This window comes from Crocodylus porosus, unplaced genomic scaffold (genome assembly GCF_001723895.1).
Source record: "Crocodylus porosus isolate Cpor-Errol unplaced genomic scaffold, CroPor_comp1, whole genome shotgun sequence".
NCBI lineage: Eukaryota > Metazoa > Chordata > Crocodylia > Crocodylidae > Crocodylus > Crocodylus porosus.
In genome coordinates, this window is record NW_017728931.1 from 98,945,335 (window position 1) to 98,966,876 (window position 21,542).

At 38.7% G+C, this 21,542-nt stretch overlaps 1 protein-coding gene across 1 annotated transcript in view; it reads right to left on the reverse strand.

Moving 5' to 3' along the window:
- TFEC (transcription factor EC) overlaps positions 1–21,250 on the reverse strand; it is an 88,198-nt gene extending 66,948 nt beyond the window's left edge. Inside the window, exons 1-3 of the mRNA XM_019543408.1 lie at positions 21,154–21,250; positions 3,361–3,612; positions 1,433–1,528 (exon numbers count right to left, since the gene is read on the reverse strand). Coding sequence (XP_019398953.1) covers positions 1,433–1,528; positions 3,361–3,537 — 273 coding nt within the window. The 5' untranslated portion in view covers positions 3,538–3,612; positions 21,154–21,250. The remainder of the gene's footprint in view (positions 1–1,432; positions 1,529–3,360; positions 3,613–21,153) is intronic.
- Between the last annotated feature and the right edge of the window lie 292 nt (positions 21,251–21,542).

Below are 21,542 nucleotides of genomic sequence, written 5' to 3' on the forward strand. Positions count from 1 at the left end.
CTTCCTGCCCTTTGGGCAGGGGGCTGGACTCGATGATCTCCCGAGGTCCCTTCCAGCCCTAATGTCTATGAAATCTATGAAATCTATGTGCAGCCCCAATGGGCGAATCCAGAGCCATCATGAGGCCCAGGCTGGCAGCAGGGGGCAGGTTACAAGCTGTTGCTAAGCATGGGAAAATTGGCCCCTCCTCTACCCTATGGCCAGGGCCCCATACTACAGCCACTCGCAGCCCACATGGGGCTGCCTGTGCCTGCTCAGGACAGCCCTGCATGGGCTGCGAGTGGCTGCATCAGGGAGCGCTGGCCATGGGGAGTAGGAGGGGACACTCTTACCCATGCTCAGCACCAGCTCATTCCCTGCCAGGGAACAGGGGATTGAGGCTGCACACTGCCCCCTGCCTGAACCATGGGGCTGGAGGGCACTGGGAGTGGGCGAGTGCATGGGGCCCACACCAGTGTCCCAGGGCTAGCACTGGTGGGGCCCAGATCAGGGTGGCAGGAATACAGGGTCCCAGCTGGCAGGGGCTCTATGGAGCTGGGCCAGCTCCCCCCTCTCCCTGCTGGTGCAGCCCAGCACAGCTCCACAGACCCCTGCCAGCCTGCACCCCACTCTGGGCTACACCAGTGCTGGCCCTGAGGCATTGGCCCCAAGATGGTTACCCATAATTATTTGGAGCCATTGGCCCCAAGATGGGGTGGGACACCTGTCAAGGGGTGGGGCTACCCATGCAGCCCTCGACAGCTTGCCAAAACTGAATAAACGTCCATCCACCCAAAATAATTGCCCGCTCCCGCCATAGACTATGCTTCACACTTTGGGAAACAGCACACGATAACAGTGTTTTAATATTATTAACATATTATTGTATCACTAATAGAATAATGCATTTTCCTAAGCTATTATTATCCTAGTGGTGTGTTTCATACAAAAGGCTGCATTTTCATCTCAGCACTTTGAATGTATTCAATATTAGTTCTGTTTATCCAGATACAAAAGGTCAGCACAAGGCCATCTGCAACAAAGCTTACTTCACCACTTCATTCAGAATAACACAGGGAAAAAAATTACACATGCTCAAGGCAGCTCTGAACTTATGTGCTACAACAGGTCTTTAACTTGGCATCAAAAAGGTTTTCATTGTTCTTATGATTCTTCAAACCTCTGAATTGACAAACTGAAGCTATTATTCCATCCCCTGGTAAAAAATAGAGGGATTGGGCTGGAACCCTGGATCCTATGGCTGGCCACATATAGGGAGTATAGATGTCATCCCCCTCAGCTCATCTGGCATATCCAGGCACAAAAAAAAGTAACTCAAGAAAATGGAAAGAAAATCTGACCCATTGATAATACAGTTTATTTCCCCCTCAATCTTTCCACTGTGATTCTATATTAGTAGCAGTAGGACCAAAGTAAAAAAAAAAATACTTACAGTTCTTTGCATTAGTAGGGGAGCTTCAGAGCAACCTATCCCTTCATCATTAAAACGTGATTCCATATTGATTATGTCATCAATAACCTCCTCCATCTAATAAACGATAATGTAAAACTAATCATTACAAATGAGCCATATTTTTGGATTAGGAAACAAAAGAGAATATAATCCTGACCAGTATCATAACAATACAACTATGAAAAGCAAAGATCACACTCTTTTACTGCAAACAAACTCTTCTAGCTGAGCTGTGCATTCATATTTCTTACTTCCTCTGAGTAAAACAAAAGTGTTTGTGGTTCATTGTTACTTTCCCCCTCCCTGAGTACCAGCAGTCCTCAACCCAGTCCTTTTTTGAGCCACACCAAGATCAGATGTCAGGAGGCTGTGGGCAACTAATAACCAGCATCCCCAACCCCTACTCAAGTGTCATATCCGTAACACATTTGTCTGCTGTTCCAGGAAGGCTGCAAAGACTCTGTGGTTATTCAAGAGTCTGAGTCACTCATGCCACAGTGTTTCACACCATGGCCAAAATTCAGGAGGCCAATTTACATGATGAGTTTTGAAACATAAAAAGGACACATCTTTATACACAATAGATACTAATCCAACATTCTCATCACTCTCTTTTTTAATCAGAGCACTGAAAAAGCATGTGAAATTGAGGGGGGAAGAATCCCTTTTTCAAATGTCGGTAGAGGTTCAGCTTAGTTTCAGTTTGGGTTTGGTTTAAGTTTTAGACAGTTTTGATTGGTTCACAAACTCTGGTTGTCTCTACAAAGCAGCCAAGTCAAAACACTTCTAATGCTGTTGTCTGTACGTTAGATGTGCTCAACTGATGAAGGCTTGCATATGGGCCTCTATACCCCTGAGAAGTTTTTAAAGGAGAAATGGGTGGAGCAGCTGCATTGGGTGCCTGGATTCCTGCTATATGGAATAGGACTTCATGCTGCTACTGCCAAGACAATCAAAAAATAGTTGTGCACTTCTGGTAGCTCTGTTCAATTGCTGTGTGCCAGTTGTCAATAACATCTGTGGAGGAGGAAAAATACACTAGACCCACAAGCTGGTTACAAGCAAAGGTATTGGATTTAAATTTCCCCAGCCTCTTCACATATTTGCTGAATGACTATTCAAGTCATATACATTTTTTACCCTGCGATACCTCTCTGTTCATAAGAACTATTTTATTCCACTTAAAGTCCTTCAGATGACAAAGAATCTCACTTTATAACAGAATATGAATTTTCCTTTTTGCTAGTATGCAACAGCTCTTGAAATCTATTGAAAGACCAAACAGACTAAAGATCAACAATCTACATCTTGTCTACAACATATACAGGCCAGATCCTCAGCCAAGTGGCGATCTACATCAATCTATACCAACTGTAGAACTGGCTCAGATGCAAATATGCCAGTGAGCTGAAAAATTAATGAACGGTTGTTACATTTACACCTTAGACTGCTTTGGTATTTAATTTTATTATATATTTGGACTGATATTTTTAGAGAGAAATAACTTTGGAAAAGAGTTTGCCCCTCAAAGCAAATATGCAGAACATTCATGACAATATTTTACTTTCAACTTCTATATTTTTCAGGTGTTTTTTGTATACACATGCTCTGAATATTGTAGTACTTTAAGGGTCTGTTCCTGCAAAAACTTGTGTACACTGACATGCTTATTGATTGCCATGGAACTGTCTTTTTAAGACAAGAGCACTCTGGTGAATGAATGTACAAAATAAGACCCTAGACAAGGAAACATTGAAGCGCTTGCACAAAAACTGGCATCTACATTCAGTTTTTACTCACAAGTAATACAAGTTGTGCCAAATAACATTTTCCCCCCTCAAAGAAGCAATCACTATTTCCCCCGCTTTCCTTCGGCCTTGTCTATATCTTAGATCAACATGCCATACCACATTCTCATGTTCTTCTCCAAGAGGCAATAACTTGGAAACTGGACTTTCTGGATCACCAATGTCACTGACAGGAGGCATGTGTCCATTTCTTAGTACAGGCGCAACTCCTGCAGGCTGGGCTGTATGCGAATGGGACAGTGAGAGTGTCTGGCTGGAAAGTTTGGTATCAAGCATCAGGTACTGTTTCACTTGATGTCTCTGGCTCTGCTGTACGTGATATCTAGATTGATTTTCCAAGTGTGTTTGTACCTATGGAGAAAAAGAAAAAAAAAACCTGTTGAAGTCTGTATTTATCAGTATGATTTGTTATCTATAAAGGCAGCTGAAGAACAGCTGAAGACCTGACATTTATGCCAGACATTTATAACTGTTATTATAAATCTCTAATTTTTTTAAGACTTCATTCCCTTTAGACAATTAACTACTTTACATTTTCCTCCAAAATAGCTATATGATTTGTTTAAACAACTATTTGGAAAAATTCAATCACTATGCATAATCTTGAGACTACATTGCAATTATATCACATATCTTTTCTTTTTCAAACTGATGACTGGTCTATAATTAAAAGTATTGACTATCCTTCCATAAAATGGTAACAAATGTATGCTAAACTAAACATCACGCCATACATATTGTTTTGTGTCTACCACAGCAAACAAATGTATAAACCAAAACGTAGAGTAGAGTAACTAAACAGCAAAAGATATTCATTGAATCTGATAACATATATGATTGGCTCACCTTATAGTAAGAGCAGTCTGGTAAATGAGGCATTTTTGCAAAAAGAAAAGGCAAGGCAGTGAATGGGTGCTCACTATTCCGAAACTGTGCAGTCCTTTAGAGTCTCTGCTTGAAGAATGACATTTTTTTAAGACAGCAGGACTTAATTTATAAAGTGGTCATGCCAAAAGACCTAATTGGGTAAGACTTGGGCCATCCTTTGATTGCACAGATTGACAGTTACTACTTCAAAAGACTCCCATTTCAGATCAATGTCACATTCCTATAATTTAACCACTACATACACAAACTATACTGTCATCTCAGCCCTGTGGCTTTCTTTCCAGGCTATGGTATGACTAGACACAAATTTCTTGTAATAAATTTTCCTGAAACAGCCTTTGTATAAGCATGTTTCATTTTGGTCAGTAATGGTAAAGCTTGGTTTCCAGCCATTATTTCCTCTATTTTCTTCATTCCACTTAAACTGATTTTTAATTTCCCTAACATGTACAAGCAGAGATAAATAACCCATATAAAAATGTATTGGACTTAAATTAGCTACATTTTGCTACAATATTGCACTACTTATATTATTTTAATAGTGTTAAACTGGTCCATTTAGAATTATTTTAATTACAGTTACATAAACTAATTTCTAGGCATAGAAAAAGATTTAAATCTATAATGAACACACACACACACACACACACAAACACACTATTAATTATACTGATATAAGTTTTCAAGTTAAGTACAATTTTATTAAAAATAATGATATAAAAATAGAGGCTGCTTACAGATGCAACCCCTCCCCCCACCCCCAAAAAATGGCGCTTTACTTTAATCTCAGTGTGCCCCCATGCTGAACCCAGCACATGCCCAGAAGAGGCATTGTGTTATTTGGAGCCAGCTCGCCCAATGTCTGTATAGGTTAGGCACTTTAGTGGGGCTTTTTGTTGCTTTTATCTAATAGCTAATTGATTCAACATTAGATAAAAGCACCAAAAAGCCCCACTAAAGCACCTGACCTATACAGATGCTGTAGAGCTAGGTCAAGTTAACATGCTGCTGTTTCTGGTAAAGTGTTGGGGTGGGAGTTTTTTTTATATCCATCAGCAGCCTAAGTGCATTTTTTAGAGGACTCTATAGTTTTAAGTTAGGGATACTTTAAGCTCTTATATGACTTCTGAAAAGACAACATATTTGGGATTGACTTCAGACAAGAAATATTATTTAGGTCTTGCTTGAATTATTCACAGAAGTTTAGGGCTGGAAGGGACCGTGTAAGATCGAGTCCAGTCCCCCCTGCTGTGGGCAGGAAAGACTGCTGGGGATAAATAACTTCAGCAAGGTGCGCGTCCAGTCTCCTTTTGAAGATCTCCATTCATGTTAGTTGAGGCAAGGATGTATTTTGCTATTTATTTAGGCCTTACTTGGTCAAAATACTTAAATACATGCTTAAGTCTATCCCTCTCCAAAGTACTTATGGATATATTTAAGTTCCTTCAGAGCCAATGGAACTTAAGCCCATTTTCAAAGTTTGGCATGTGCCAAAGTGCTTTCATCAATTAGGATTTCAGCTTAAAATCCACTCCATGCTTCTTAAACATAGATATATGAGGTCTCTCCGAGTAGTGTGCTGCATAGTAAGTGAGATAAAATCCACCTAAACATAGGGCCAAGGGTCCACAGTGGCTGATCACTTTTCTTCACGCTGCTATTCCACAAGTAGCCATATATTCCCCATGTTAACTGTGCAAAGTTCTACTACTACAGAATTCACATAAAAGCAAAACCTATCCTGACCTTCACCCCATCTAGGCTAGTGCAGAAATGCTACCAGTATTGTATAGTAACTTCCATTAGCTCTGTCAGTGGAACCCCTAAAGGACTCCTTTACATAGAATCATAGAAAAAGAATCATAGAATAATAGAAAAGTAGGGCTGAAAGGGTCATCCAGAGACAAACTGAAGAGAGTTTTGCACTGGCCTCCATACCATACTTAAATGAAGGTGATGACCTCTTAATCTTGCATAAAGCAATATTAACTCAACATTCTTGAATGGAACATTCAAATGTATTACTAGATTTAAAAAAAACATGGACATTATAAGGAATTTATAGTTCATTAGATAAATCAATATGTGCCATCCTTTAAAGTTTTCTGTCAAACTATAGGAAATTTCATCATTAAGTAGATATTATTACAAGGAACTTGACTGGGAGAGTGATAGCTCTCTTTTGTTTACTGTGAATTTTGGGGTCATCAGTGCCAGGGAAAACTAAAACTCCTGTGGAATATGATTACCTAAAGAAACACCACTTCCTACATTGTGTCATTCCCCTGCATGGTTTTCACGAATGAAAGTCAAGTAAGCATTGACCAGTGGTAGTCAGAAATCAAGCTTGTTATAAGTGTTCTTCTTGCACCATTTTCTCTTGGCATATATAATGATCCTGACAATGTTGTTGTGGAATTACAGACACAGGAAAAGAATGCAAAGCTCCTCTGTTAAAAGATGCAGCCATTTCCGGAGCTATAGTTTTTCAGACCTGCCCATGGTCTCTAACATGCAAGTTACAAAAGCCACTACTGTAGAACAAAAGTAGAACTGTTTGAGTTGAAGGGACCTGTGCCAGTTTTGGAAAACATGCTCCCAACTATGCATTTCCATTAACTATTGAGTTAAAGGAACCTGTAGACCACTGACACATTTGTTTAGGTTCAATGGGGGACTTAGATGTCCAAAACTTAACTAAAATACATAAAATATAAAAGAAAATGCTATGTTAGAAGATAATGAAGGTTGTAAAGTCAAATGCTTAAAACATTAGAAATGACAGAATTGCCTCCCTGTACAAAACACTTAAAGTAGGAGTGAAAATTCAAAGCATTATTAATAAAGTTTATGAGTTTGAAAGTGAAATATGAATTAGACACAATATGATTGAAAACAAGTTAATTCTCCACTGGCATACCAGATGATTCACATTATCTTGTGTCAGTAATGTTATGGTCATTTTAGGCTTGCAGTAGCTAATAGAAATCCCTCTTTTTAGTATTTGTAACTTTGGCAACAATTTAAAATTTCATTTTGAGTTTTTATTTAACTATTATATTAGCAATTCTTTCTGTGCAAGTTGAAAACAAAAGCCTCATCATGTATGCTCAACTGGAGAAATTCACACATGCTGGTTAAAGCACTGTCACTGAAACACTCAGTCCATGGGATTAGAGGACTAAACAATAAAGTAAGTATCCTTATGTTCTGCCATTATCCCCCAAAGACGACTCCTGCTTTAGAACCCAGTTCAAAATGAATTCTTACATACATGAGTAGTCCCTTTAATTGATTTGGGCTATTGAATTCAGTAGGATTATTCATGTGCATAAAATTATTCACTTTTAAATGTTAGCCGAATTTGGGTCTATCTGTTTAGATCAGTAGCTCTCAACCTTGTTAGATTAAAAGTACCCCTTGGAAAATGCCAAGTCTTAGCTTTCACTCATATTTTGCCTATAGGAAAAAAATGACTATAGCAATTCTGTTGCAAAGAACTCAAAAAATGACAACAGGTCAGATTGTGTTGAGCACTATGGATTCATATTTGAAATCTCGACTATATCCTGAGAATCATGCGTAGGTGTTTGCACACCTAAAAGTGATTACATTGCATGGCACCCTTAAAAGGATCTCATAGCATGCAAAGGTGTCACAGCACCCTTGTTCAGAATCACTGGCTTACAGTATATAAACATATTATTTTTTCACTTTTTAAAAAATAATTATGAAAAAGAAATGTAGATGATTTAATTGTGAAGAAGAAATTTTTCAAAGCACCTTAATTATTTTGGGGCTAAATAAGGACATATTGATATAAAAGTCCAAAAACCCAAAATTAAAGTGCTACTGACATCTGCAAAAGTCCATTCCACTGCTGCCTTCCCTTGTTGGTACTGAGTTTCTGCTGCCGAAGAATCCTCCAGTGGGAAAACACAAAACTGCCTCGGTCTTATATGGAACTCTAGCTCATACCTAGGTTCCTGTGAGGTTCTCAAACAATATTGACTGAGCTATTATAACTGTGTGGATAAATCCAATTGTTTTTATCAGAGCAAATCCACCTGATTTGGAACCTTACACAAGACAGAGCTGGTCAGTCAAGCAATCCAGCCTAGGTATCAGCTGGATATTAGGGCTGTGCAAAGCTTCAGTAGCCAATTCAATTCAGAGGAGATTCAACCCAATTCAGAGACTGAAATCTCCCAATCTGAATTGAATCGAGAGATCAAGTAAAAGCTCCAAATTGATTTGAAGCATCCAAATAGAATTGGAAAAAGTTTTGGAAAAGATTTTGCTGATTCAGAGATTCGGCCATAGACTAAACAGGCAGATGAGAGTTGCCTCCAACTGGGAAGTCTGTTGGGGTTGGGGGACAAGGAAGGGAAGGGGCATGGGGGAGGGAGGGATTGGGGCTGGGACAAGCTTCCCGGTCAGGGTGAGGGGTTTATTACTCAGGGAGGGGTGGTGGGGGGCACAGGATGAGGGCACAGCAGTGCTGAGAGTGGGGACTCTGCCCTGCTGCCAACTGCCTAGCCAGTGCTGAGAGTGGGGGCGGGAAGTGGGTGCAGGTCATTCCAGGTGGAAGGGGGCAAGGGGCAGCAGGGCATAGCCCCTGCTCCCAGTGCTGCTGCACCCACATTCTGCACACCCCCCTGCCGGCTGGCAAGTGGCAGCAGGGAAGAGCTCCTGCTCCCAGCACTGATGTGGGCACAGCAGCACTGTGAGTGGGGGCTATATCCTGCCCCCACCCAGAGCAAACCGCATCTGTATTGTTCACCCCCCCTCCCCGCCGGCTGGGCAAGTGGCAGCAGTGCATAGCCCCCACAGCTTCCCCTGCCAGGGCAGAAGCAGGCACAGCCAGAGGAGCTGCGAGAGAAGCCCCCATGACTGCCCTGCCCGGACCCATCCCCCACCCAGCCCAGCTCCTTGGCACTTAAAAAAAAAAAGGGAAAGCCACCCCGCACTCACCAGCCCCTGCAGCGGCAACTAGGGGCCTCTGACGGCGCATGGTAGAGCCCTCCTGTGCAGTGCAAGGCAGTGAGAATCGCCCTGCCCCACTTGGTACCCACATAGCATCTGCCCTATGGTGCAGGTGCAGAGCAGTTCAGCAGGGCGCTGTGCACTGTCTGGGAGCTGAGGCAGCTCCATGTGTCAGCCAGAGGCTGGCACTGCTCAGCAGCAGCAGTCCCAGCTCCCAGGCAGCATGCAGTGCCCTGCGGAGCCACACTGCACCCATACCATGGGGTAGCTGCCATGCCTGCCTATCCCTAGCCAATCCAAATTACTAAATGTCTCTGAATCAGTGCTGAATCTTCTGAAGCTGATTCAGCCAAATCGATTCAGGAAAGTGACCCGTATCTCTGAATCGAATCACTGTCCTGCAAATTGACCGGATCCAAATCAAATACTTCCCTATTCGCACAGGCCTACTGGGTATTCTAGCACCATTCTGCCTCAATGTCTCCAGATGTTCCATGTCTGACTTCATGGGAGTAAGGACTTCCAAGGTGACTGTCCTACATGCCAGGAAAGTACCCTGACCACTTGAGACCATCTCCCCAATCTGGTTCAAAGAATATTTAATTATTTATACAAAGTGGAGAGGAGAGATTGAGGCTCACTTAAGAACTGTTTGGAACAGTGGTGCTCCATCTTCTGGCACCACTTCTGACCCCATGGCCCAGGTGAGTGGCATGGAGCTGAGGAATAAAGCATAAATTCTATCAGGGAACATTTATATACCCCATCCATTTTCACATTCTTTTAGATTTCCCAGTCCTGAATATATATCAGTGCTGAATCACTTCCCTTGACCTACTGGCAACACACCTACTGTCGTTAGCCTTCTTGGCAGCAAGGACACACTGCTGGCTCATATCTACCTAATTGTCCACAGGTCCTTTTCTGCAGAGCTGCTTCCCAGACAGTCAGCCCCCAGCCTGTACTGGTACATGGGATTCTTCTGTCCTAGGTACAGAAATTCGCACTTGTCCTTGTTGAACCTTATGAGATTTCTTTTGGCCCAATCCTCCAATTTGTGTAGGTCACTGAATCCTAGCCCTACCCTCCAGCATATCTACTACCCCCAGCCACAGGCCTTAATTCATGAGTCCTGAATCCTGGAGGCATCAAATCCCAATGTAAATCCAAATCCAAACTTCAGGATTCAAGCCTAACCAAATACAGCATCCAGATACTCTACACATTGGAAAAGGTGTCTAAATTCAAGACTGAACAGTCAAAATGCTCCCAATCCTATTTATTTCTAATTTTTATCCCATTAACCGTTATGAGTACTAGTCAGTTATGAGTACAAACTTAACCGTCTTCAGAAGTTGTGCATAAATAACCAAAACTCTTTATTTTTTCTTTCTAATTTAAGCAGAGATCTTGATGCTGTTGTAAATCTGTGGTAAAGTTGTGCAATATTTTTCCCCAGAGGAACTTTAAATTCAGCCTAATTTTACTTTCATTTTTAATATCTTGCACAATGTCACAATTAGGACTTCTTTTTTTAAAAAATCCATAAGTTTATTTCTATGTTTGCTGATGGTATTTTCCAGTTGAAAAACCATTTCTGTGTTTACAGGCATAAGAGAAAGCACATATTTGCTAGATGTGTTCAAGTCATGAGCAATGTTTTCAAATAGCCCAATAAATAACAATGTTTATACTTATTAGCTGGTTGAATGGACATCAATCTTGGGCAAAAATGATGGAGAAGTTAAATTCAATTAATAAATAATGAAAGGTTAAGAATATAATTAAATGCCAGTCTACACTGTGTTATGGAAAATAGGTCTTGACAAACAAATCAAATTACACTCTTTAATAAGACTGCTATTTTGGTTGATAAAGTTAACTATGTAACTATAAGATACCTAGATATTTAAGTTAACTCAAAGGTTTACTCCTAAGGGTCATCTGGGGTGGTCAATTCACACCGGTTTCTGTAGCTAACGTCACACAAAGGAATGATGCAGTTAATATCACATCCAGCTGCCTTTGACACTCCATCATGAATGACTGGGTACCCATTTACAGCTGGATCAAGTGGAGAGTCATTTTTGCCATGAATCCAGAGGAAAGCTTGAACTTGCCTAAAGTGCTCTGCCTGCATGCCCCTATCTAACTTAGCCTCATGTAACATTTTACTTAAAAATGTCACTAGACCAGTAAAGCACACATTAATCATATTAATGCCTAACAGATCTAAAAAACAATTTTCAATGAGAAATCAAACGGAGTATCAATAGTGCCCTATTGGGTCCTATGCTATTTAGTGTTAAACTCAGTATCGACAAGCCATTAATCATAAGCATCTAGTATGATGGAACAAAAAGGGCTATGATCTTTGAATTCATAAACAAGGACATAATGAGTTGAGTAGGGTATATTAATTTTACTTCTGAATACAGCACGGCTGAGAAAAATACAGCACACCACGCACTTATACACATGCAATTACAGCATGTGGAAGCAGACTCAATTAATCAAGTCAGCTGGAGAGTGGCAATTACTATGCTCCAGCAGACTCCCACATCACATATAATCAGCATCCCCACACTGAAAAATGGCCATGGGGACACTTTAACTAAAGCTCATTGAATGAGCTTTAGTTAAAGTGTTCCTGTGGCCATATTTTCAATGCAGGGATGCTGATACATATGACAGTCCGGGAGCTTTAAATTAGAGTGGCTCTCAGAACCGCTTTAATTAAAATAACTGCCTCATTGCCTCCCGGAGCACGTGTATAAAACTCCCACACTTCTGATGTCCATATTTTAAGAAAGCTGATGCAAAATTGGAGAAAGTGAAAAAAAGAGGCAAAAATAATTTTGGGACTACAGAAAATGCCTATAGTGAGAAACATAATTATCTCAATTATGTTTAACTTAGCAAGAAAAAGATTGAGACATGATGATTATAGTGCATAAGCATCTCCCTGGGGAAAATACTGGGTATGAAAGCACTCTTTAATTCATCAGAAAAGAGGCATAGGAAGAACCACTCACTACTCAGAAGCTGAAACCGACAAATTAACATTTGAAACAATAAACAACACTGAAACAAGTTACCAGGGAAAGAGGCCCATTTCTGGTTGTCATATTCAAATCAAGAGTTCACAGCTGTCTCAAAGATTTGCTTTAGCCAAATTCAAATTATGCTTTTGTTGAGCACACAGGGATAGCTGGGTGAAACATAATGGTGTGTGATGAACAGGAAATCAGACAAAATGATTTTACAACCTTTCCTTTGAGGAAAACTAATTTTGAATTTTCAGCAAACTAATCTTATAACTAGAAAAGTCCATTACAAAATCATCAACATGATAATGATGGCAACCGACTGCACAGAACAGCTTTTAACTGATGCTGATTGCACAGTAGCATCTTGTCACACTTCCTATCACGTGATGCTACAGCATATCCAGCATCTCATATAGATGCACCCAGGATGAAATTAAGCTTCTGGGTAGTAGACACCCAGTGGACTTCATTAAGGTTGTCCACTTGTGACAGAAACTAATTTCTGCCAGTATTTATATATACAAAATTCTTCACACAGATGTGATCACATTAGTTGTGAATACAACACTTCAGAGTAACTGTTGTAATTATAAGGTTTTATGTGGTTTTTCTATTGTAGTATGAGAAAGTAAGTTCCTAATTAGAACTTCTTTGTTACTGAAATGTTTTCTAAGTACCCAAAGATACTGCAATTCCATTTTAAAATAACAAACACAGCAGAAATATGGACTATTATAACATTTGTTCAGTTAGTTCTTCAACTTCCTTTAAAAACATTAGTATATCTTGTGATGAAATAGCCTTTCCTAACTTCTAGCAGCACTGAACAAAAATTGCTTATTTGTCCTGATCATTTTATTAAACTTGTTAAGTTTTATTAGAAACAGCATGTGTTTGTCAAGCTGTTTCATGCTGGAAATAAATTTCAATTAAAGCTAACAACAGAGTATTTTTATTCCATCAAAAATATCACCAAATAACATTGCTGTTCATTTTAATGTTTGGTGTCTAGATGTATATGTAACTATGTCAATTAATTATATAAGTTAAACAGTGTAATTATTTTTTTATGTGAAATTGCATTGATTGAAACTTTGATCTAGTTAGATGGAGACCTTGTTTGTTAATATGCATGAAGAGAGATTACAAAGGAAAAGACATCCAGTCTGGCGATTCACAACTATGTTTAGTTGATGCCATATAATAGCTTTAAAGTTTAAAAAAAAAATTTCATGTGACTCTAATGCACTATTTTTCATCCAGTTTAACCTTTTGACATCATAGTCATCAAGAAGTTGTGAATGTTCTTTCAAGGACAAAAAGACTAAAGAAGCAACATTTTTAGTTCTTTCACAAAGACCTTGTCTTCAGCTATCATTATGGCCTTCTCTATTTTGGTATCTCAATATCCTAAAATAGCTGGTAGTTATATATTGGGAGAGCAGGGGGAAATGCATATCTCTATCATGGCTGTTAGCCCATACAAAAATGCTGTATGATTTTGGGTATATATTTGTTATTGTAGCTCAGTAGCAACTAAAATAATAAATCCTTACATTAATTTTATTATGTATGTTCTTATAAGAAGTGTATAGGGTATTTGTGTTGATCTCAAACACAAAAGAAAATGTAAGATTTAATGTTTAAATAATTATAATACACAGGGAACACTTTTTTAACTAAAAAACAGATTAATTGTGTAATACAAAGCCACTGATGAGGATTGAACCAAGAGTTTGAAATATCAGATTGAGTTATATGATTGTGGTTATGATAATCAGGTGTTTATTTCTATCATAGGAGAAATACAGTTAAATATATTAAGTCTCACTGAAACCAATGCTTTCTTAAATAGGGATTGAGTTAAGTACACAAAGTTCTTTCCTGAATCAGGATCTTAAGCTACAGTATTTTCTTCTAACCACCTATTTCCTAGATGTTCACATTTTGACCTTGTCCTCTTCCTACTGGACTCAAAGAGAGTCTTGGGGAGAAATCTTTTAAGTAGTACATTTTCAGTAATAAAATTCTCAGAAATCTAATTGAAAACAAACTAACAAGATTTTCCAGATTGGTTAACAAACTTCTGAAGCAAATTCTGCTTTATAAATAACATCAGTTCCAGGGTTTGTCCAACTGGCTAAACACACCCAAAAATGTCTTTTGGTCTGTCTGAATAAAACCTGAAAATAAAGAGGACGAACAGGTTGCCAGTCCTGCAAACTTCTGTGGGAATGGCTTTACTATCCAAGCAGAACAACTCAGATACTAAGAATGCATCTACCAGGACTCACTGCACTCCAACCATCTTGCAAGATAAGGACAGAGTAGGATGCAATAATCACTGCAGAATTTTTTTACAATGAAATTATTTTCAGTTTTGTGAAATTCAACTTAGCTGACAGAAAACTGGAATAAGTTCAAGCAGACACAGCTGGAGCTAAAGGAGTAAGTGGTTTAGCAAACTGGCAGTTGAAATGAAGTAGAGAAGGGGCACTTTAATGACAAAAGACCATTCAAATGACAGTGTTACATCAGGAAGATTTCTAAGAGATGAAAACAAATGCATACGTAGAATATCTGCTGTCTCATATGTACTATCTCATAGCTCAGGAAGGCAAGGAGACTTCTTGCTCTCAAAAGGGCTTTATTACAATTGCCTACACACAAGATGGCTGACAACTTCCTGTCAATGCAATCATGTCAGCCCTCAGGAAAGGAGTTAATCTTTACTACTACATCATGGACAGAAAGTCTGTACATACTGGTAATTCACGTAAGTATAACTCTTAGAGGCATTTCCTTACAAGTTATTTTTAAGATGTATGGGCAACAAATGACAGTATTCCCCCATGATTATGTTTGTTGACATTCATGCAGCCTTGGTTGAACTCATTCCTTTCCTTCCTCTATTTTTTGGTGTTAACATCATTGTTCACACAAAAAGATCAGGACTATACAACAACAGGGGTATCATCAAAGCATATAGTCATGATTGCACTGACATACTGTTGAGACTTTGAGCTCCTTAATTGAACCCATGTAATCAGGATATACATGCCTCTTATGGCTCCTTTGCCAAAACCATCTGATTCTGGCTTTTGGGAAAGAAGCCCTAAGGCTTTAAGGCCAGCTTATCACATTTTAAAATGTAAGTTGCTGTTACTGTGCAGTCCTTTTTGTTGTTTGAAAATAAATCCTTCAGTCAAAAGGACTTACAAATGTAAAAACATTGAGTCTAAAGGTATGCACAGAAATTGCATTTAGATCAACCTAACTATAGTTAAGTCAATCTAAGTGTCAATCTCTACAGATATTTGAGGAGGTTAGATCAGGAAAAAAAAATATCCAGACTGATCTACCTTAGTTCATCTACGGAAGTGAATTGGGATTGGGAATGGGTTAATGTGATCTACTGATTGTCTCTACATGTTCAGAGTACAGCCCTGGGGCTGAGAAAGCCCAGCTACTTACCCCAAACCCAAGGATGCCCTATTCTGACCCCCCACCACACTTTGACCAGGCTATTTTTAGCCCCCTGATCCTTCAACCCCCAGATGGACAACCCTACCCAGGGCTGTCCCAGGGGGGAGCGAATTGGGGTGACCACCTTCGGCAAAGCAGCCGTGACCCCTCCTGCAGGGCCTGCCTAGTGCTTCACATCTGGCTGCTTGCCACCCCTCCCACCACTGGCTTCACATCCAGCTGCTCACCACCTCCCTCCCCCCGCCCAGCCGCCACCACCAGCTTCTTCATATCCAGGGCACATGGGATTGGGGTGGGGTGGGCTACTGCCCCAGGCTTGGCCCCACACAGGCTGATTTGCCCCGGGTCCCACACCCTGCTAGGGTAGTCTCTGACCCTACCCATGGACCTACCAGTCTCCCCCACACAAACCCACCAGCCCCCCACCCCAATCCTGCCAACCTTCCCATACACTCACTAGCCCACCCCCATCCCACCTGCCTCTGCACCCACCCCAAGCTACTTAGATTGGGTTCCCAGCACAGCTCCCAGCACTGCCAAATGTCTGCGCAAGTGGGACCCAAACTATAAGCACAGGGCTTAAAGTAAGCCATGTGATCATAGAATGGGTCCCACAAATGTAAAGTTTAAAAAAAATGCAGGCTACTGGAGTCATTTTTACAAAGCTTATCTTTGATTTACATTAAAGATTGGAGCTCAAAAATAAAAAAGGAGCAAGACAATATGGTACAACTAATAGGGTGATACAAGCACACCAAGGTACCACAGTTAAATTATGGAACAAATTTAGAAGTCCTTAATCACAATGAACAGTGGCTTGTAAGGCACCTTATTGCTGATATTATTAAAGGGACTGACAACTGTGTTCCTTACAAGTGTTGAGTGGAGAGAAACCAGACACAGCTGTCTGCAGAAAGGAAAAGCCAGATTTTGATACCATTACTCACTTAATATCATTCATTTCCATGAATTGTCCCAATAGTGTCAAGGTGCCACCAACTGAAGTATAGGTAGCAAACCCTTCATGAAACCTTAAGATTTTACTACTCATATTAGGTATTTTTTGAACATGAAAAAAAAACTATTATCTGGTTTTAATTAAGTTAATTCAACTGAGACCTGTAACTACTTTATTTTGCTAGGTTTACCTGTAACTACTTTATTTTGCTAGGTTTTCACAATAAAAACAAAATAGCTGTATTAAAAAATATCCTTATTTGACTGCTGCAGCAATTGCAAATCTGCAACATAAAATACCAGAAGTAAGGGAAGTGTTTTATTCACAGATCTAGAATATTATAACAAAAAAATCACAACAAAAAATGTCTGTTGTAAAAGCTAGAATTCAGAGAACTTTGTAGACAACATGGGAAATGTGAAAGGGTGGCTTTTGCATTCTTACTTATCTTTGTTAAAACAAGATGAGCAACTAATCGACACCTGATCAAATCATGCAAGAAAGAATTGCATTATGGAAACTTACACATTTGGACATTATGAGTGAAACAGAAATTAGGTTGTGGGAGAAGCTTCAGAGAGAATTATGAGAATGTGTGTACTGGTTCTTTAAATTAATATCAGGAAGTCAGTGGGGAGGGGGTCTGGAAAAAAAGTTAAAAGAAAAAAACACTATGCAGTGGAGCAGAGAGAGAAAGTTGCTTTTGCAGAACAGTGTTTTCCTTAGTCTAATAAAATCCCCTGTTCAACATTAAAAAAAAAAAGACACAATACTGAATTCTTCATCGTTTTTCATGTGACAGATACTCAGGCTTGTTCACCCGAATCTCTTAAACTTTGGGAGCTGCAAAAAACAAAACAAAAAACCCCAAAACAAACCAAGATGTTAGCTCAAGGGACCATGGGTAAGCAGTGAAAAGAAGCATCAGTTCTTACTTTGGTCATATCTTTCTTTGGGGTAACTCAAAGAGCAATGAGTCTATTGTTTGAGATGCAAGGGAGATAATATTGTCTGCTGTTCTATTCAGTCACTTTCAGCAGGCCAAATCCAAGATGTTGATAAGAGATGAATTTCCTCATGGTGTTCAAGAAAAGCAGTGGCAGAAATATTACTCTGGATCTTACTGTGTTCAAGTTTGTGTTTCCTTACATCCTTTCCTTCTTTTCTCTTAATATCAGTAGCCAAGATTGCCTTCTCATTCCAAGTTATCAGCGAGAACAACTTTAGTTGTAAGAAACTATCTGTATTTCTGTCTGCCACGAAGAGACTACAGGAGAAAAGCAGGGCATAATAGGTTTGACTCTAATCTCATTTACTCTGGTATAAATATGGAATTATCCTTAGTGAAGTCGGATGAAGAATCTCATCTAGTGGTGTAAAGCAAAATTTTTCACATACGAGAATTCATATGGAATTCCACAAAACTCTGGAACCTGTTTGTGAAAACATATGTAACATAGTTGAATGTTTAGCTTGCTAAAGAATTGGTTTGCAATTTCACCACCAGATGGTGGTATCATTTATTATTGACCTCTGTGTGTACTGTCTTCCTGAACCAAGAAAGAGAAGAAACTAAATTATATCTTTGTGCACTACCTTTAAAACAACACAATTCCTACATATTTATTACTGAATACTATACCATTATAAACACAGATTAGGTGTAATAAAGTTCTGATACCATTACATGATAGATGGTCATGACTATGTTGTGCTTCATTTTTTAATGACATATACAACATGATCATGAATATTTTTAGCTTCTGTAAACAAAAAAGACTTCAAAAGTAATGGAAGACTCCCAAGCAAACATGATGGTCACATGGGAATGTGAGAACTTGTCCTTTTGAAATGGAAGTTGTTTTGGGGCAGATATAGGCTGTCCTGCATGTTTATAATGCACCTACCACAAGGGAGGCATTCACTGTCATTATGTATATGGTTGTTAGTAGAACAAAATATAAAACAACCACCACCATCACCAATTTTCAACACTGTCAAATGATAGTGCTGAGTAAACTGTTCCTTAGCAAGGAAATTGGCTGTTTGATCAAGAATCCTTAACAGCAGCAGTAAGGTTTGTTGGTGATACATCTCAAAATTGATCTTTCCTTACATAAATATCCAAACCAATACAATACAAAATGTTTTTAGCCTGCCTTCAGCATGTTGCATTCTTGGATTCTACTTTCTTTTACTAATCCATAGAAAGTATTGTAAAGGATTATGGGCAAAGTAAGCATTTTGCAGCCAGATCCTGATCTGGTGTTAATTGGCAGTGTACCCATGACATGAGTAGAGCTACAACAGTTTACATCAGCTCAGGATCTGGTCCATGAAGTTCATCTTCACAGTACAGGAGCAAACTGGAATAGCTAATATAGTTAAGTGATATTTCCATCAAAATACTAGTGGACAACCACAGGTACTGGGATGGAGCAGAAAAAGAAAATAGCATATAATAATTATGAGCAGTCAACAGGCAAATGTAACAGTTGCCAAACAGTTTCTATTCCCAGTGTTTTATGGCTATGAATGACAAAGATGTGGACTCTATTCTCTCCAGCATATTTCTGATACCTTACTGAAGTTCTAAATGTTACTGGAATAAAATTATTCTCTTGATCACTCAACTTTTCTCATTAGCTCATGCAACACATTTATTTACTATTAAGTATCATTGTTTCATAGTATAGAAATAAATTGGGTCCTTATATTCTTCTTTGTGTGTTATTAACATTATTCATTGCGTGTTACACAAAATTGTGTTGATTTTTTCTTGGCATTACAATTCTAGAGCATCATATTTATACTGCGGATACATGAAAAGTAGCATTCGAGTGAAGGAGCTAAGTAACCCTTAATTTGACCATTTCTAAAATTGGTTTGTCTTATTACTTGTTAATGCCTACAGTCAAATAAAGATCTTCAACACTAATAAAAGTACCCATTGTGGGAGCAGAAGTTGCAAGTTAAACTTACATAACCTGCTGCTTCATAAGAGTTCATTCATTGTGTGTGCATCTGTCCTAAAGTTGTACTTTTCTGGTCAGAACCTGAAAAAAGGTAGCATTCATACTTATGACAATCTGAATATCGTGTATTTAAGTGCATTTAAGTGACCAGGAGCTCAAAATGTAGGAAGAAAAATTTTGGTGGTAGAACTGTAAACACCACAAAACTCATTTTTGCTATATTCCACTTTTACTAGAAATCCCACTAGAATAGTATAAATCGGTACTCTTCATAGTAAACTAAGCGAATTATTTTGACATACAACATATATTTTCACAAATCTTAATTGATTACATGTCCAGTTTAGTGGCCATTCAATTAGCTAAGAAAAAAAATATATCTTTTAGAATCTTCCTAATGTGCAACACATCAAACTTTCAGTTCCGTCTCCAATGCAAAAAACCATTTGAAAACAGAACTACCTTTTTTTAGCTTATTGAGTTCCACAAGCATCATAAAACAGATTTAAAAGGCAAACTGACCTCAAAATAGCATTTGGTTTTGTGATTTTACTTCAAATCATTGATGTCCAGAGCTAGGCATGATGTACCTTTACTTACGTGAATATACTCTATACAGAGGACAATGGTGTGAGAAAGCACAACTCCACAACAGTAAGGAACTGCAGGACTGGGTGCTATTATTAGCATATGGACATTTCCCTATCAATCTCAAAGGTAGTTTTCTTGATTGTCAATTTACAATTCATCAGCTTTCAGTCATTATATCTACTTATATAAGAATATTTCAATCAGCCAAAAAGGAAATAAAAATACCAATCCCACTGCCTTTAAGCAGATGAAACTCCCATTTAATTTTAAGAGTAATTTTATGTCAATAAGGAATTAAGTATTATTATGCATAACTTATTATTAGGCATATTAATTCTAAGGCATACAGAACAGTATAAGGCAACTTACTACATCTTCAAATACAGTAGTCCTGATGGGAAAAAACCATGTACAAGCTATAAATATAGAATTGCACAGAAAATAATTTCCAGTTATTTACCTCAGTGAAAAGGGCTTGTTTCTAAATATAATTAAAGAAAAAAGAAGACAGATCCAGCTTTAAAAAAAAAAAAAGAAACTACATTATGAAATCATGCACAGGCTCTTCCTAGAGTAGTATAATTTAACTGTTATGAGGTAAAACAAACGTTTAAAATTAAATCGTCATGAAAAAAGAAACACACTGTTAATAGGTCTGTGGATACTTATGCCTTTGGTCTGACTTCTATTTTACTTTTTAGTTGTTATATCTGGTGTGACAATAAAGGAATGTCACAAGTTGTCACAGCAAACAAAGAATTCAGTGTAAAACGGTAAAATTGCTGAATGAGTTAGCAGCAGTATTAGTAAGCCACAGTATGGAAAACAATGCATCCAATTTGATAACAGATAAACTGTGATTAAGTTATACATGCAATATAGAGCAAGAATTGATTAGATTGCTTTTCATCACTATGGTAAAGTGCAGAAATATTGACTTGCCAGCGTAGTTACCTACCAGTAGTGACTGGATTTCTATCAGTTTTATCACCTCTACAAAGCAGCACCAACTCTCACATTCCAGTTACCAGAACACAAGCAGCTTACTAGGGAGAAGAGAAGACCATAAAGTATCTGACCATAAATAATATATAGTATGGTTTGTGCAAATCCAGTTAGTTGACGGAAGAGAAAAGAGAAGTGGTGCATTAGGGTATTTCCTGAATACTAGCTGGAATTTCAGTTAAAAAGAAGAAATGAAACAGCACTTTTAAGGGAAAAAAAGCCTGTCTGTGTCTTTGGTGTATTATTAACTGAAGAATCAATGCTGCAGTGAACCTACAGGATAATGGTATGGTCATGTTAGTGGTTTCCTTTAATCACTTTATTGCTCTGTCACCACTATTT